Source organism: Trichomycterus rosablanca, chromosome 25 (assembly GCF_030014385.1).
Source record: "Trichomycterus rosablanca isolate fTriRos1 chromosome 25, fTriRos1.hap1, whole genome shotgun sequence".
Taxonomy (NCBI): Eukaryota; Metazoa; Chordata; class Actinopteri; order Siluriformes; family Trichomycteridae; genus Trichomycterus; species Trichomycterus rosablanca.
In genome coordinates this window covers 15,914,449-15,933,906 of record NC_086012.1, presented here as the reverse complement: position 1 = coordinate 15,933,906, position 19,458 = coordinate 15,914,449, and the positions used below count along the sequence as shown (strand labels likewise).

Below are 19,458 nucleotides of genomic sequence, written 5' to 3'. Positions count from 1 at the left end.
GGATGTTTAAAGACCAAAATATTACTTAGACTAGAAGGATTGAGACCAATAGCCATGTCACCTGAAATTAAAACAAGTCTTGAATAGTCATGACCAAGACAAACCAAATGCTTGTAGCACCAAAGACTAAGACAGGACCAAGAATAGGAGTCGAAAACAAGATCTCAAATACTGGGAATCAAAACAATACCAGTACTCATGCCAAGACAAGACCAACACCTTAAATATCAGAGATTAAAACAAGGCCAGTACTCATGACAAGACAAGACCAACACCTTAAATACTGAAGATTAATGGAAGACCGGTACCCATGCCACCAAAGATTAGGACAAGACCAACATTTTTTATGTTTAATACCAATAAACAGACTAGGGCTAGACATTGTATGGTAAAGACTAAAACAAGACCACCCAAGACCAGGACAAGAAATAGAATCAAAATCTATACCAGAGACCATAAAAACACCAACACATTTAATGGTTGAGATGGTCTTAAAGAACTATATTGTTTTGTGTTTGTACTCAGGTTCTCTTTGTGTAACTGCATGTTTGTTTGATCTGAATTTTTTATTCTCTCTTTAATCTCTTTTTTTTAAACGTATGAATCACAGTACTGTTGTAAAACAATCTTGTTAGAATTCTCATCGCTTCCTGACGTCTCTTGACTTCAACCTTCATTCGCATTCTTCCCGGCAGCCACCGCACTGATCAGCATGCCGTGGTTCTCGCCCTCCATCTGCGCTCATCACATAACCCCGTTCTGATCTCCAGTGAGTAATCTCGGATTTACACCCAGTCTCGGTTCAAAAATGGTGCCTCAGGCTGTAATCTACAGACTTGTGTTCGTACCCAGTCTTGATCAGTATACAACAAGGAAGACAGAGTGACAGAAAAGCCTCCTAAGCAGTAGATTTTGATCTCAGGATGATTACTGCGACAAAGCTCTCCCAGTGGACAATACGGGATGTGCCGGGCAGAAAAATGCACCTCGTCTATTCATCAGAGAGAACAAAAAGAAAAACAAAGAACCGCAAAGAAGAAAGATAACTTCTCAGGGCTGAAAGTGTGCCCCTCTATACCCATTCATTATTACACAAAGACTGTGGGATGTTCTCTAGAGACCTTATCTATAAAATAAGAACCTATTCACTTCTATAAAGCCATTTTAGAAATATAGATGTCGTACTTTGATGCCATGGTGGTGCAGTTGATTAAGTGGGTGCTGCACAGCAATGTGGGTCCTGGCTTTAATCCTCACTATATGTAAGTGTATTGTAAACCTGTTGGTTTTCTCTAGATGCTCTGTTTTTTGGATCATTTTCTGATATCCTGCAATTAATTTGCACCCAGTTTATTCAGCTGACACATGATCCACTGTATGCATTTATTTATTTATCCATCTACTTAGAGAGGCTCGGTGGTTCGGTGGGTAGCCCTGTCGCCTCGCAGCAAGAAGTTCCTGGGTTCGAATCCTAGGTGGACGGTCCGGGTCCTTTCTGTGTGGAGTTTGCATGTTCTCCCTTGGGTTTGCATGGGTTGCATGGTCTGCTTGGGTTTCCTCTGGTAGCTCCAGTTTCCTCCCACAGTCCAAAGACTTTCAAGTGAGATGAATTGGAGATACAAAATTGTCCATGACTGTGTTTGACATTAAACTTGAACTGATGAATCTTGTGTAACGAGTAATTATATCCTGTCATGAATGTAACCAAGGTGTGTAAAACATGATGTTAAAATCCTTATAAATAAATATCAATGTATTTATTCATTTATGGGTTGGAGTGGGAGGTTTGTTTTCATGGTACCAAGAGACTAAAAATGATAAATCACTATATTCAAGCTTTCACAGAGCAATTTGGACACATTATTTTGCATCATTTTGAGAAGTCAGAGGTGGCACATTAACACAGCTGGTAGAGTGGATAAAGCACAACACCATGGTCCTGGGATCTTGTATTGGAACCACATTTCAGTCATTGTCAGCAAGGAGCCTGGCATTTAGCTGCTCAGTCAATGTGAATTTGTGAGTCAGAGCCACTAAAGTAACTTTCCTGTAGCCTTGTATGAACCTCTGTCCTCTCTTCTGTATTCTTTTGCCTGTAGTAGTACAGCTAGTGAACTAATGGGTGCTAGACTGAGATGTCACAGAGAGTAAATGTGTGTGTTTTGCCAGTTGTGGAGTGCTTAAATGATGACACTGTTAAAGCTTCCATGCTGTGTGCCTATTAGTGACAGACATTTATTAATCATGTAATGAATTATCCAAATATAGATGTGCAAAGCTCACAGAGATGCATCCAAGAAGGCTTGCTGCTGCTAAATTAATTGCTGCTAAAGGGGTGTCTACAAAGTCTGAACATTTTTCATAGTACTTTTTAGGCTTTTAATTGCTTTCTAAATAGTGAATTCACCTGGTCAATAATAATAAATAATAAATTCACTTTGTTTGGTTAAGTGGAGGGTAAAAATCTATTCTGAATTATGCATGCAATAAGTCAAGGGATCTGAGTACTTTCTGAATCCACTGTGTGGATTTTAGATCTAGATTTAAAAAAATATATTATGTAAGATAAAGACAAACTCACTCGACACAAAATCACTCACTAGATTGCCATGGTGATGGTGGACGCTGGCGCATTTGGCTGCCGCTACCGTTACCGTATTTTACCGTATTTTATTGTATTTTTATCGTTTTTCGTTTTCATCTTTTTACACACCTTGTGGATCTATTTCTTTTATGTTACTTTTGATACTTTTATTTGTGCTTTTGATACTTTTTGTTCTTTCTACTGTACATCGCGTCTGCGGCCGGTGGTGAACGGTGGATGAGTTTTCCTGGGATCGGCACGATGTTGAACTATTCCGTTGACCAGCTGAGGAAGTTCAACAACTGCACTACTCCATCGTGTATTTCAGTCATCAAACAGCTTGGACTCCTTCGCCGGCCTCGTTATATTCACAGGGGCTCCCGGAGAAAGCTTGTTTATCTTCGAAACGGTAACGCTATTCCATCCTTCTGGTCAGCCGTGCGCACTGTCGCTCCGCAAACACGTCATCAGAGCGCTGCTGCCTTGCACACCAGTAGCGGTGTAGTCTCCATGACAACGCTGTCCACGGAGTGGGATAGGAAACGCGGAGTGGACTTAGCAAATCTCCGTTCTCTTCCTCGTTCCTCACAGCCAACTACACAACAATACCACTTGAAAATGGCATTGCTTAATGTTCGTTCACTCAACACAAAAAGTACTGTACTTAGTGAATTTATATCTGACAGTGAACTAGACTTTTTCTGTCTCACTGAAACTTGGCATAAACCCTTGGATTATTTTACGTTAAATCAGACCACGCCAATGGGATACTCGTATATTGATGAACCTCGTATGGAAGGGCGAGGTGGTGGTGTTGCTGCAGTCTATAGGGATGATATTAAAATAACCACTTTGTCTTTTCCTGCTGCTCTTTCTTTTGAACACCTGGCTTTCAAGTTGTCAGGGCCTACTCCTCTGGTCACTGCTGTAGTTTATCGTCTGCCAAAGCCAAACGCTTCCTTTCTCTCTGATTTTTCAGATTTTTTAACCCAGCTTAGTGCCCTCTCATCCTCTGTACTGCTTATGGGTGATTTTAACATCCATATTGATGACAACAACTGTAAATTTGCCAGGGAATTTTTGGAATTGTTACAGTGTTTTAATTTCACACAACATATACATTTTCCAACTCATAAAAAAGGTCATACTCTTGACCTTGTCTGCTCTACTGGTGTCCTAGTTCATCAGCCGTCCAGCCATGACCTTACTGTCTCTGATCATTTGACAATCATCATGGACATTGAGGTCACTAGGCCCATCACTAGAGCTAAACGTAAAATATCCTTCAGGAATCTTCAATATATCTCTCCCTCTGCTTTCTCAGATTCTCTTGTTAAAAAGATGTCTGTCTGTCCTGTACTGTCTAGTAATTCATCTGACCTTGTCGATTACTATAATGACATACTCGCCTCATGTCTTGATGAGCTGGCTCCTTTGAGAACCAAATTTGTTTCATTTAGTCATTCCGCACCATGGTACACAATTGAGCTTCACCAAATGAAATCCCGTAAACGCCAGCTTGAAAGACTTTATAAGAAAACCGGTCTAACAGTACATTATCAGATTTATTCTGATTATCTTCAACATTACAAAGACGCTCTTACGGCAGCCCGATCCACTTACTATTCCGAACTCATACATGCTGGATCAACAAATCCTAAGACTCTCTTTTCCACAATAAATAAACTTCTCAAACCAATTGACAATACTACCAATTCCTTTACAGTTGACAAGTGTAACTCTTACCTCTCATTTTTTCAAACAAAAGTTGAGAATATCCACAATTTTCTGACAGTTTCCCCTGTCATCTCTGTTTCTCCGCCTATCTCATCTCAATTTATTACCCAGCCTCTGTCTCAGTTCTCACCTGTGTCTCTTTTGGACCTATCTGAGATCTTAACAGGGATGCGAAGCTCCACTTGTGTTTTGGATCCTGCTCCATCAAAACTTGTTAAGGGTTGTTTTCCAGTTATCTCATCACTTATCACAGAGATAATCAATTCCTCTCTTAGTTCTGGCTCAGTCCCTCAATCACTCAAATTGGCTGCTGTTACTCCCATACTTAAAAAACCTGGACTTGACTCTAACATTATGAGTAACTTTCGGCCCATTTCCAATCTTCCATTTCTGTCGAAAATACTGGAACGTGTTGTTGCCTCACAGCTCAAAGATCACCTAAATTCCAATAATCTATTTGAATCATTTCAGTCTGGTTTCCGCCCCCAGCACAGCACTGAGTCAGCCCTCCTCAAAGTCACAAATGACCTTCTTCTTTCCTCAGACTCTGGACAAATTAATATTCTCGTCCTCCTTGATCTTACTGCAGCTTTTGACACCATTAATCACTCCATTCTTCTGTCCCGCCTTGAATCCTCTGTCAACATCACTGGTACTGCCCTTTTGTGGTTAAGGTCATATCTCATAAACAGACAACAGTTTGTTAATATCAACAATTGTAGTTCTGCCATTGCTCCACTGTCCCAAGGCGTTCCCCAAGGCTCAGTGTTAGGTCCCCTTTTGTTTATTCTTTATATGCTCCCCCTTGGTGACATCATACGTCGGCATGGTTTACATTTCCACTGCTATGCTGATGATATTCAGCTTTACATCTCCTCCAAATCCATTAATACTGAACTTCACTCCACTCTGACAAATTGCATCACTGAAATGAAATTGTGGATGAAAGCTAATTTCCTCAAATTAAACTGTGAAAAATCAGATATGATCATCGTAGGTCCTACAACCCTGGCAAAAACCACAAAAAATTTTCAAATTACCATTGATAATGACACTTTGTCTCCGTCTTCTAACATCCGAAATCTTGGTGTAATTTTTGATAGCAACCTCTCTTTTGACCGCCATGTAAATCACATCACCAAAACTGCTTTCTTTCATCTAAAAAACATAGCACGTCTACGTCCATCACTCTCCTTTTCTGCCGCCGAAACCTTGATTCATGCTTTTATTACATCCAGAATTGATTATTGCAATAGCATCCTTTATGGTACATCTAACAAAATCCTAAAAAAACTTCAGTATATCCAGAATTCAGCTGCTCGCCTCCTTACTCATACTCGCTCCCGTGATCATATTACACCTGTTCTACAAAAACTTCATTGGCTTCCCGTTGCTCAACGCATTCAATTCAAAATTCTTCTATTCACTCACAAAGCTCTCCATAATCAGGCCCCATCCTACCTCACCGACCTGCTCCATCAGCACATTCCCTCCCGTAGCCTTCGCTCTTCTGAGGCTAACCTACTGTCCATACCCTCTAGGACCAAGCACCGGACCTGGGGTGACAGGGCCTTTTCCATAGCTGCTCCATCTTTATGGAATGCTCTCCCCAAACACCTACGAGATTGTCCTGACCTGTCCAAATTCAAGTCACTTCTCAAAACTCATCTATTCAGAGTGGCATTTAACTTGTAACAACACAAAATAAATGCTTTTATTTTTGCTATTCTTTTTAATAGTTTTTATACTTAGATCACGACAGAAATGTGAAGTCCTAGATCCTAAAACTTGTAAAGTTTTCAGTTTCCTGATTGCATGTAAATCTGTCCTGTTTCTGTCTAATTTTAAGAAATTGTTCTATATTTGTTGTTCTCTCTCATAATTTAGCTAATTTTTAATGAACTGTCTTATGCTGCTCTCTTTGTTTTTATCTTAATTATTCTTGATGTTGATGTACTATTTTGATTTTGTACTATGATTTGTATGGTGTATGTACGTATTTGTTTTGATTATTTGTCTTATGTAAAGCGTCTTTGAGTATCTTGAAAAGCGCTATATAAATAAAATGTATTATTATTATTATAAAATATTATTTTTGTGTTATGTGTTAAAAAGTGCTTCCTTCCTAAACCTACTGTATAAATCCCACTTTTAGCAGCAACATCTGCAAGCCAACACTTCCAATAACTGGAGATCAGTCATTAACATCACTGTGGAGAAATATTAGCCTACACCTTTTGTTGTTTTAATTGATTTTACAGGCTTACAAGCATTAAATGCTTATTTAAGGTCATGCCACAGCATCTCAATAGGGTTTAAGTCAGGACTTTGACTTGGCCACTCCAAAACATTCAGAGTCAAAGCATCTGAATAATAAGGTACAAAATAGGCTGGTGCTAATTGCCCAAACCTGAACAAATAATGTAATGAGACACTTTCAATACAACCACTTGTTTGCATAGACTTTCACTTTACAACATATTCACAAGGAAGAGAGATTTTTTTTTCTTCGTCTCTTTCAAATAGACATAACGTACATTATGCATTTAGAGCCGGCCACCAGTTTCATTAAAGCTAAGCCTGCTTACCAGGTATCAAGCCAATACCTGTTTTTTCCTAGTAAATTAGGCATGAAGTGAATATATTAGCATATGCTGTAGATCCGATCATTTAAAGTACACTGTGATGCCTTTCGGTCTGCAAGATGTGCATGCCAATTCCCCTCAATCCTACACTGAGGGAATGGTTTTCAGTGGTGAACTGAATGCATTAAAATGTATTTATGTTTGCAGTCTGTTCAGCAACCCAAGAAGGAATGCTACTCTGTAAACACTACCCAGTTTGATACCTCGCTGATTTTAAGCTCTTCTCAGTGTTGCATATTTAAATTAAAATGGGTTGGATTGGGATCCGTCTGCAGGGACTTGTTTTCATGCTTTCCACACCTCATTTGCATTCTGTTTTATAAAAAGTATACACAGTTTCTGACTAGTCATTTTGTATTAAGTATTTTTGTTATTGCCCTTGGTTCCTTGTGGCAAATTTTGCAGCCGCGGGGTTTGGAAGGTGCACAGCATATATTTTTGTTTGAATTTTGTTTGTGAGAATGTTTTGACTGTCTTGTAATGAGTCAAACATGCATTTATGCATTTATGCGATTTTAATAACACGCCACAATACATTATTGCAATAATCTCTGAAATTCCTGCTCTGCATTCTCCATGTTAACCTTAATTCACAGAGCTGCTGAACTCATCAACACGCCGCTGTTTTTCCATCCGTGTTTATCACAAGCGCTAACCCAATTTTGAACTCTTCTGAGGATTTTCAGATTTACATCCCATCTTGGTTCAAATTCGTGCTAGAGCCTGTGATCTACAGCTCCACATTCAGACTTCACATCTTCATTAAAGTGAAGCGGTGACAGAAAAGCCTCATAGGCAGCGGATTTTGATTACAGTGAGAAAGCTCCCCTGGGGTAAAACAGCAGGACGAGAGGTGTGACACCTCGTCTATTTATCCCAAAGAATGTAACAAAGAGAGAGCTGAGATATGCAGGAGAGCTCATCGAGCTGGCGAGTTTACCCCTCTGCATACGTCTTTAATTAACAATTACCCCAAACCCAACAGTGGGAACTCCTCTCTAAAGAGTGCAAAATAGGGCTAACTGCAGCGTCCGTCCTGCTCATTCTGCTCTTTTCTGCTTTTTTTTGCTTGTGTTATAATCACACAGCCCCCTTTTACCTTCTCCATCATGATATCTCATTACATTACATTAAGGTATGTCACACATGCATTATATACTGAATTAGGTGTGTGCACATATTTATTAATTCTAAGGGTGTTTTCTCAAGTCCTGCCAACTTAGTCCTTCATTCTCAATCCCTATTCTTTGCTTTATTATTATTCCAGTCTTTCTTTTGCTTTTTTAGTTTAATCTGATCTTTTTTTTTTTCAGTTCTCATTTCTTTATATTTCTCCTTCATTTTCACTTTCTTTCTAAAAGGTCACTGATTTTACCCTAGAGCTTGATGTAAGTATTAAAACATTATAAAAATAGCAATATGTTTTCATTAAACTGTCACTAGAATCTGTGTGATAATTTGCAAGTGTAAGTTCATGAAAGAACAAGTCATCTTCGAAATGAAGAGCCACACAGTATTTTTAAACAGTTTCACAGTGCTTTCAGACTACTGCTAGTAAAGGTAAAAAAGAAGATTTTTCAGTTTATTTCTTCCGCACTATCATGTATGGTAGATGGTTATGTCAGTGGGTAGCACTGTCACCTCACAGCAAGAAGGTCCTGGGTTCGATCCCCAGGTGGGGCTGTGAGGCTGTGAGGTCCGGGTCCTTTCTGTGTGGATTTTGCATGTTCTCCCCGTGTCTGCATGGGTTTCCTCCGGGAGCTCCGGTTTCCTCCCACAGTCTAAAGACATGCAAGTGAGGTGAATTGGAGATACAAAATTGTCCATGACTGTGTTTGATATTAAACTTGTGAACTAATGAATCTTGTGTAATGAGTAACTACCGTTTCTGTCATAAATGTAGCCAAAAGTGTGTAAAACATGACGTTAAATTCCTAATAAATAAATAAATAAGATATTTTCATGCAAAATTAATTAATGGCTTGATTTATTTCACACTGTGATGGTGTATTGTTGAATAGGAAAATACAATTATACAAAACAAATATCTGATTTAATTAATATCTTATTTATTTCAGGTTCTCTATGTGCTGAGATGGCTTTCCTCGATCACCCCTCTCTCCTGGTCTTAGTTCTGGTTCTGTCACCGGTGTCCTGCATCGGCTGTCCATCGGGCTGCCGCTGCTACAGCCTGACTGTAGAGTGCGGCTCACTCGGCCTCAAGGAGATACCACAGGGCATTGCTCAAGGGACACAGGTCTGTAACTGTGGCATGCTTTGTTTAAAACACTGTTTTGTGATTAACAAAGCGGCAGATGACCACTAGTTTTAAACCATATATAAGTGAGCCATTAACAGATCTTGGTGGAAAGCATGACAATGCACTTAAAACATGTTTGGTCATTTGGTTTACTTTTAGGGCATTTAGCAGAAGCTGTACAAGTGTGATGGAATGCAAAATAAGCAATTAAGGGTTAATGGTTTAAAAGTTTCATTGAGGAAAGTCTGAACTGGGGAACCAGAACTGTGTAGCACTGTAGTAGTCCAAACGTTAAAGGAGAATTAATGTCTTTGCATCTTTGGGTGAAAGTCTAATTTTATTAAACAGGGAAGTAATAACTAAAATATTAAAACTCATTAAACATGACACCAAGGTTACAGACATTTTTGCAGGTTGAATAAGACCTTTATTTTTATTTATAATGAAGTGGAGGATATCTGATTTTAACATTTCATTTAAAAAGAAAAATCAATAGTTGTCATGAATGCATTCAGTTAGGAAGGTAAGAACAAGGGTAGAGGAAGCTGAGCTGATATAAATCTAAGTATTATTTTACTGGGTAAAAATGACAACTGTGACAAAAAGAGATCCCAAAACCTCCCCCGTGGAACCTCATGGGCTACTTAAACTGTGTGAGATTACTGTGTTATTTTCAATAAAGATAAAAAGCTGGTGAGTCAAAAAAGTGCCAATCCAGTGATGCCAGTATCACAGCTCAAGGAGGGCGAGTGTGCGGTGGCAACTTCTATTTACTGCTGCAGAGGTCAAAGAGAAGGTGAACAGTAATAAAACCACAGTTACTAGAGCAAAGAAGGACACAGACCACTTTGATTACAGACGTCTTTGTGCTATGCAGCGGGCAGACAGGAATATTTAAAAATGTGGTCGCTGGCAAGGTGCTCTTGTAGCTGCTCTGCCAACTCGTTTTACTACGGGTGAAGTAAAAAAAGGTTTTACAGTTGTCTGTAGTAATTTAGGTTCCAGTTATTCTTATTAAGCCCAAGTTTTAGAGTTTATTGGTTATTATAAGAGAAGGTCAAGGAACGCTGTCTGCATAATGTTAAAAATGTAAAAGTAGGATTTAATTCTTTAAAAAAAGTTTATCAAAGGCAGAACCAACAGGTACATGAAAAAGTGTTTAGGCCTTTAGCTATTACTGTCAGTGACCATGGACAAATATCACAACTGGGCAGAACTGAAGTAATTTAACAAGCTTCCAGTGTAGGCTAAGGAGTAACATTAAGTCCAGTGCTTGGCCTGTGACTTATTTGAGAGTGTGTAACATAAATAATTTAAAAACAACAAAAAGGTCACATTTATATACAGCATACTGCTTATACTTATTGCTCCTTGGTCAAGACCGAGACAAGAACAAGGTAAAATAGAATAAGATAGGACAAAGATGAGACCCAGATCAGTGGTACAGTGGGAGTAGAACACTGGTACGCTTAAGGTTGGTATAGGAGCAAACGTTAGGATGTATATAAAAATCAAACCTTGTTTATTCATTTAGTCTAACGTGATAAAAAAGTATTTGCATTAAGTTAAATCTGACTAATATCATTAGTTCACTAAATAGTTTGATGGCAGACCAACAAATCGAATCAGTAGTTAAAGTAAACTTAGGATCCACAAATATTCTAATCACTTGTATTAAATAAGAACAAGGTTTTTATTATATATATTGTTAATAAAAATGTTTTATAAAACTAGAACTAATTTAAAAAGCATTTGATTTTAAAAGCAGTACACACAGTTTGCATTGCAGCTAACTGCAATGAACAAACAAGACGACTTTTAGGTTTAAGTGAGGTCAGGATCGGTAGTTTTGATGAATAAGTTTGAGCCAACAGCACCACACAAGCCAACCATGCAAAAACTGTTTACACATGAGCGGCAAATTAAGCTGTTTACAAAGGTCTACGCGTTATGGATTTTAAAATAGCGTTAATAGGAGTGGACTCAAAGCCTGAAGCGTCCAATTGATCCAGTACAGGCTCAATGAAGAAATGCACTTTCGTGACAAGCTACCTTCTAGCAAGTTTTGCTAGTATAATCTGGTGAAAAGTATTTAAATATTAATATCAAATGCCACCAGGAATATAAATTGTTATGAAGTGTTGAGCAAACACGTCTAAAAGCCAGTGAATTCCAAAATAAAGGGCACCCTTAATAAACATGGCTGCAGCATTTCCCATTAAATAATTCTTTTGGAAGTGTAAAGTGTACCGCAGCAGGCACTGTGGGTGCTGCTGAGCTGCATGAAAATAAAATTAATATGTAATGAAAACATGCCAATGGCAATTCAAAACTGCCCTGAGGTTTGAATGAGAGAGTGGCCTTGAATAGAAATTTTCGAAGACGGACTTTAGGTGGACACAACTGAACTAATATCCAATTTATGAACTGCACAGTGATGCAGCATGTCATGCCGGCTCTTCCACTCACCTACTCGCTAGCAACCCATGTTTAAACCCAGCCTAAAATTAGGGTCTGTTTTCTTGATTTAGCTCGACCGAGCCTTTGTGCAGAATGCAAGGTTTATTAAGACGTTGGGTCAGTTTGAAACCCTACTGAGCTGCCTTGCTGTCTACTGCCTACCTGGGCAGCTGCCTCAGTAGATAGGATTCTAATAAGACATTGACTTATTAGGCAGACTATGTAGATGCAATACTTAGACAGCAATTGCTGTGATTACCTTCACTGGTAAGGAAGCATCAGACGCTCCCTCATTGTTTAGGCTGTTTATAGCTTCAAAATAAGGCACCTATAAGTCAGCAATTTAAGTCATCTAGGAATTTGAACAGCCTTCTTCTCGGGAGCTTGGCATGACGTGAAATGCATCTATGTAGAGAGAGCACTAGGTTTTCGAACAGACCCATGGTTGAAGTTGAGACTGCTATAGATGCAAAATGACTGTAGGCAACTTTATATTATAATGCCCATGGTTTTGGGATGGTATGTTCAACTAGCATATAATCAGGGTTCCACATATTTTGCCATGTAGCATAGTTGGCATCGGACCCTACATATTTGAAGGATATAAATTGTGCTTCCTGTGATTCGAAGCCACTGCACCTTGTTAATCTGACACTTATGAAATGTGACAGAGAAGAGATACACACTTGAATGAGGCCACTAATTGCCTTATTTGCACACATGATCTAATAGATGCACGCAACTGATTATTTACTACAGAAAAGACAGGAATGTCAGCCACTCATTATTGTTTCTTTTCAGACCATCTTCCTGCAGGACAACGCTGTCGGTCAGATCCGAGCAGAAGACCTGTCTGGCCTGACTCATCTGCACTACCTGTATCTGCAGAACAACAGCATCCTAACTCTAGAAGCCAGTTCCTTCAGGAGTCTGGGCCAGCTGCTGGAGCTCGCACTGAATGGTAATCATCTCCATCTGATCCCCGCAGATGCTTTCTATGGCCTCGAGCACCTGCGCATCCTCTACCTGGCAGGAAACCACATCGCACGGTTGGAGGACTACACCTTCCGTGGACTGCAGGTGTGTATGTTTGAACAAACTTAAAAGTCAGTGGCTAAGCTGCATCAAGCATTTCTTAATCTAGTGTCTGTGTTTAGATTTTACTTGCGTGCATTGAAATACAACTTAGTTTGGACATGGCAAGCAAGTTGGTGGTTGAGCAGGTTAGATGTGAAACCATTTTTCCATACCATTAAACCTACACCTGCAGTAAACCCTGCTTGATGGTATACCTCCCTGCCTAGAGCCTAAACCTAATGTTTATGTTATTTCTCTCTTTTTCTGAGCTTATTCTGTTGTAATTGGCATTCACTGTAGCGTTAAAACAATATATGTTCCTGAGCAGTTTTAAAATATTTAAAAAAAGAAAGTCTAACTCTCTCACTCACTTTCTTAACTGCTTATCCAATTACAGTCACTGTGCTAAAGCCTATCCGTGCTTTTCAATGGGCACAAGGCACACAGTAACACCCTAGACAGGGTGCCAGTCCATCGCAGGGCAGACACACACACACACACACACACACACACATTCACCTATAGGACAATTCAGTGTCTCCAATTAACATGACTGCATGTATTTGGACTGTGGGAGAAAACCGGAGCTCCAGGAGGAAACCCATGTTGACACGGGGAGAACATGCAAACTCCGCACAGAAAGGACCCAGACCTCCCTGCCTTGGGATCAAACCCAGGACCTTCTTGCCCAGAAAGTTTAACTGTATAACCTTATTAATAATCCTCACTTGGTCATTACCAATTTCCACCTACTAGCTAAATCACTCCTGTTATTAATATGTAGGTTTATTTGGATGACATTTCGCTGGCATTGTTGGGTTCATCTGTTCCTTTAGAGTGAAGGGTCACTACAAATCAATACAAAGTGATTTTGTCTCATTAGCAGATCAATATCATTAAAAATTTCTAACCAAATATGAGTGGTGGCTGATGGATGGCAAAATTGAAGTCCATTAAATTCATTTTGCTGTTCCCTCAGAGATCAACACAAAGTTAGTCAGACTGATCACATAATCAGTATAACAGAAATGAATTAGAATTATGAGTGGTCACTTCCAGGATAATGATGCATGATGAGTCACCAAATAAGCCCTTAGCTTTCCTAAGACACCTAAACACAGGATACGCATTATAATATTGTGGTTTATACAAGTGTGAAGCATCGTAAAACTTTACTCAAGATTTCTTTATGTTTTACTGTGCTTCATTACTAGTAGCCCACCTATCTTGCCTTATGTTAAAAGCTTACTACTAGTAACCTGCTAGTAAACAACTATTGGAAATCCATTTACAGACATTTTAAAAAGAACAGTTCAGTAAACCATTGAGATTGGTAAAGACCTTGACATTGGTACGCTTACGTTAAGACACATATAGCATATTTTTATTTCCATCTTTTGCAATGGCACATGGTCTGTTGAAGCGAAATGCCTTACTCTGTAAGTTCTGGTCATATATAATATAGTCATGAAACTGACACGTGTAACTTGAAATCTTCCACAGAAGCCCATGTGAAAATACTGTATATCTTAGTTGTGACCTATTTAGCAGGCAGGACCACCTTAATAAAACACTGTTAGTGAAACTGGCACAAACACTCTGTCCTCCTGATTCGAGTCCCATCTGGATTGTATTTACTGTACAGAATATTTAATGTCGGATGGAAGTGAACCTGCTGCCATTACCGATACAGATGGCTGACAGGGGAACACAGTGTGGTTCACTGAACTGAAACTAAACAGGCAGTGGCACACAAACGGACTCTATTCCTGCACACATTTCACTGTAGATGTTAATTAAGAGATTACTGTGATGACAGTGATGCTGCTGGAAACATGACGGATGACAGTAATGATGAGGATGATAATAGATTTCATCTTTACCCAGCGTCTGCAGGAGCTGCACCTACAGGAGAACACAATGGAGGTGCTGGATAAGCAGGCTTTGGTGGGACTGTCCTCTCTGGCCCTGCTGGATCTCAGCAAGAATAACCTGCGAACGCTAAGCGCCGCTATACTCGAACCTCTTATTAGCTTGCAGGTGCTGCGCATTACAGGTATAACGGATTATCTGTGATTTAGTGTTAACTCCAAACAACTACTGCATGTTTTGCATGAAACTCTTCGAAGAACCCTCGTTATAGTGAAAAGTGGTGTCATGTTATGATTACGGTAATTATCTTTATATCATTCGTGATTTTGACTCTTTCTCTGGTTCGTGCAGATAACCCATGGCGCTGTGACTGTGCCCTCCACTGGCTCCAAGGCTGGATAAACACAGAAGGGCAGCGGTTGCTCAGCTCATCTGAGCGCAGGCTGCTTTGCTCCGAGCCGCCACGCCTCTCCCACCTCAGCCTGGTGGAAGTTCCAGGCAATAGTCTGGTGTGCATTCCGCCCGCTGTGCAACTCGAGCCGAGAGAGCTGAGCGTACGCTTGGGTGAGAGCATCCGAGTGTCCTGCCAGGCATCCGGCTATCCGCAGCCTCAGGTCACCTGGAAGAAGGTGTCTTACGGCAGGGCTCAGCTGTCCCCAAACGGACTGGTGCAGGAGGACATAATAGATGGGGACAACAGGAGGCCGGTGACACCCAAGCCTGCCATCAGTGGTGGCATCATTGGAAGCCGGGGTCCAATACAAGACAGGGATAGAGACAAATTTGACCGTGACACGGGCAGCGGAATGTTGTTTCTGAGTAATGTCACCGTGGCACATGCTGGACGCTACGAATGCGAGGCTTGGAATCCAGGAGGGGTGGCACGAGTGACCTTCCACCTTGCTATCAACATGTCTTCCTCTTTGTCCTCTTGGCCTCGTGTGCACTCGTCCTCCTCCTCCACATACCACAATCCCTCCACAGGGGACGTCAGTCAGGAGCCATTGTATGAGCTAGAGAGCATGGACTTTAATGCCTTAGGCACGGCCACACAGACAGCGATCGCTGTGGGAATCTCGCTGTTGGCGCTTACCGCCTTGCTGCTGCTGTGCATGATCTACAGCCGCCACAGGCAGCGCCAGAAAGAGGATGGCAGCTACGGCAAGGAGGAGAGCATCCTCTATGTCAACGACTATTCGGACGGACCCACAACGTTTGCACAGCTGGAGGAGTTTCGGGATGAGCGTGGCCACGAGATGTACGTGCTAAACCCAGTCAAGCCTGTATTTCCTCCTCCTCCTGTCCCCAACCAGCAGACAAGAGAGATACTCCAGGGTCAGGGCACTCAGACGACTGGAATTGGACCTCGCAGGGCTCCAGCAGAGGGAATTGAGGGTCCGCCTCCAGACCCTGAGGGACTGTTTATAAACCAGAGTCTGCTGTTTGACACACAGATTGCATATGAGATCCACTGCTAGATAAAAGGACGGAGAGGAGGAACGTCGGGATGAACGGTGAAAGCAGGCAAGTTGTAGAAGATTCTCAGCAGCACTTGATGCTTGAGGTCTGCCGTGCTCAGCAGTGGAACCCAATTTCTTTCTTAAATTAGTCGCTACATCTTTTTTAAAATTCCACTCAAGTTATAGGGCAGCTGGAAACGCCTGGAGGAGAGAAGGAACTCTGTGTACATGAGCTAACAGATACAAGGGGAAAGGAAAGCTATTCTTTCTGTTGGACTCTGGGCCACAAGTTGCAGTGGTATTAAGATTCAAACTTGCAAACTTGACACCAAACCCAATAGAGGGGTAAACACTTCTTTGTTGTGCCAATTGAGAGCCCCCTTATTTATTGGCTTAAAGAATAAAAAGAACAATTCTTTAAAAGGATAAAATTACTGGCACATGAGCAGCTTGCACAGGACTGGATGTTACAGACATGGCTGTGGTTTCACTAAACTCTGGACATAAACGTCTGACACCTCAGCACCTTTTAAAGGTAAAATCAACCTAGTGAGAGCACCGGATGTTTCTCTATTTTTTAGAAAATGAAAAGCAAAATTACAGGGCATCTGATCCGGATTATAGAATAGCACCAACTACCTATTTTGTATGTGTTTACTAGGGATAAATTCTATGGAGATATAAATGCCACCCCCATTTTGACTCACAGCTACAGAAGGTCAAAAATGATCAGGATTTCACCAGATTCTTCCCACAACTTGGTGAACAGTTTAATTTCCCACCACATTTGAGATACTATTGTTATTTTTTAGATGAAACAAAAACACACTAATAGATACAGTTGCTGGGATGGAACAGCACAATACAAAATTTTTTTAATCTTGTGGTTTGACTAAGCACCTAGAGCTATTAAATAAGGGGTCACAGTACTGGATCCTTTCCATTTTGTTTTTTTCCCAGGAACTGGAAAGTAGGAATAATAGTCCGGCTGTTCAGCGTAGACGAGGACAATATACAGTGTATCACAAAAGTGAGTACACCCCTCACATTTCTGCAAATATTTCATTATATCTTTTCATGGGACAACACTATAGACATGAAACTTGGATATAACTTAGAGTAGTCAGTGTACAGCTTGTATAGCAGTGTAGATTTACTGTCTTCTGAAAATAACTCAACACACAGCCATTAATGTCTAAATAGCTGGCAACATAAGTGAGTACACCCCACAGTGAACATGTCCAAATTGTGCCCAAATGTGTCGTTGTCCCTCCCTGGTGTCATGTGTCAAGGTCCCAGGTGTAAATGGGGAGCAGGGCTGTTAAATTTGGTGTTTTGGGTACAATTCTCTCATACTGGCCACTGGATATTCAACATGGCACCTCATGGCAAAAAACTCTCTGAGGATGTGAGAAATAGAATTGTTGCTCTCCACAAAGATGGCCTGGGCTATAAGAAGATTGCTAACACCCTGAAACTGAGCTACAGCATGGTGGCCAAGGTCATACAGCGGTTTTCCAGGACAGGTTCCACTCGGAACAGGCTTCGCCAGGGTCGACCAAAGAAGTTGAGTCCACGTGTTCGACGTCATATCCAGAGGTTGGCTTTAAAAAATAGACACATGAGTGCTGCCAGCATTGCTGCAGAGGTTGAAGACGTGGGAGGTCAGCCTGTCAGTGCTCAGACCATACGCCGCACACTGCATCAACTCGGTCTGCATGGTCGTCATCCCAGAAGGAAGCTGACGCACAAGAAAGCCCGCAAACAGTTTGCTGAAGACAAGCAGTCCAAGAACATGGATTACTGGAATGCCCTGTGGTCTGACAAGACCAAGATAAACTTGTTTGGCTCAGATGGTGTCCAGCATGTGTGGCGGCGCCCTGGTGAGAAGTACCAAGACAACTGTATCTTGCCTACAGTCAAGCATGGTGGTGGTAGCATCATGGTCTTGGGCTGCATGAGTGTTGCTGGCACTGGGGAGCTGCAGTTCATTGAGGCAAACATGAATTCCAACATGTACTGTGACATTCTGAAACAGAGCATGATCCCCTCTCTTCGAAAACTGGGCCTCATGGCAGTTTTCCAACAGGACAACGACCCCAAACACAACCTCCAAGATGACAACTGCCTTGCTGAGGAAGCTGAAGGTAAAGGTGATGGACTAAACCCAATTGAGCACCTGTGGCGCATCCTCAAGTGGAAGGTGGAGGAGTTCAAGGTGTCTAACATCCACCAGCTCCGTGATGTCATCATGAAGGAGTGGAAGAGGATTCCAGTAGCAACCTGTGCAGCTCTGGTGAACTCCATGCCCAGGAGGGTTAAGGCAGTGCTGGATAATAATGGTGGTCACACAAAATATTGACACTTTGGGCACAATTTGGACATGTTCACTGTGGGGTGTACTCACTTATGTTGCCAGCTATTTAGACATTAATGGCTGTGTGTTGAGTTATTTTCAGAAGACAGTAAATCCACACTGCTATACAAGCTGTACACTGACTACTCTAAGTTATATCCAAGTTTCATGTCTATAGTGTTGTCCCATGAAAAGATATAATAAAATATTTGAAGAAATGTGAGGGGTGTACTCACTTTTGTGATACACTGTATGTATATGTATATTTTGTTTACATGAGCGTATACAAAGTAGGAAGAAATACAATCTTGTCTTCAGGCTTTTTGGCATTATTGACATTGGCAACCCCCCACACTACCACACAAAAGTCCCCCTCTTTTTTACTGCTATTTGATTAAAAGCATAGTTTAAAGTGTCTTTAAAGAAATGAACGTCACAGTCTGACCCACACTCTGTTACTGTCAAAATGACTTAATATTCTATATTTTGGCCATAAAGACAGCCCTATCACATGACCACACTGCAGACCCCTCCAAGAACAAGACAGGATTGGACCCCACAAGCCCCCAAAAGTGGATATTGGGGGTCTGCTGCCAAACCCAGAAAGACTTCACACCAAACTGCCTGTGAGATCCACCAATGAGCACTAGAACTAAAAAGGCCAAAACACAATCACATGGTTTAACAGTGGCAGTTTTGGTTTCAATTACAAAGCTGGTAGCCTTATATAAGTGCTAATCAGAGTTTAGTGTTGGCTGGGGTTGCCTGTCCAAAACAAAATGTATTAAAAAAGTATTTTGGATGCCTACTTTTACTTAAGTAATTATCTTTAGTATGATTATTTCTAGTCGGATCACATTTTGGCTACTTGGCTTTGGCTACCAAACAATTGAAGTTAACGTCTTTAATTAGAACAGTGTTCTTGCATTTTTCTCACTCATACAAACCCCATTTCCAGAAAAGTTGGGACATTTTGTAAAATGCAATAAAAACACAAATTATTTACC

General features: G+C 40.8%; 1 protein-coding gene across 1 annotated transcript; it reads left to right on the top strand.

The window, feature by feature from the left end:
* Positions 1–9,061: 9,061 nt before the first annotated feature.
* Positions 9,062–16,167, top strand: lrrc24 (leucine rich repeat containing 24). Its single transcript, XM_062988014.1, has 5 exons — positions 9,062–9,223; positions 12,488–12,766; positions 14,651–14,819; positions 14,987–15,284; positions 15,336–16,167. Exons 1-5 carry the CDS (start codon positions 9,062–9,064, stop codon positions 16,111–16,113), a joined length of 1,686 nt encoding a protein of 561 aa, XP_062844084.1. The 3' UTR covers positions 16,114–16,167.
* The last annotated feature ends 3,291 nt before the right edge of the window (positions 16,168–19,458 follow it).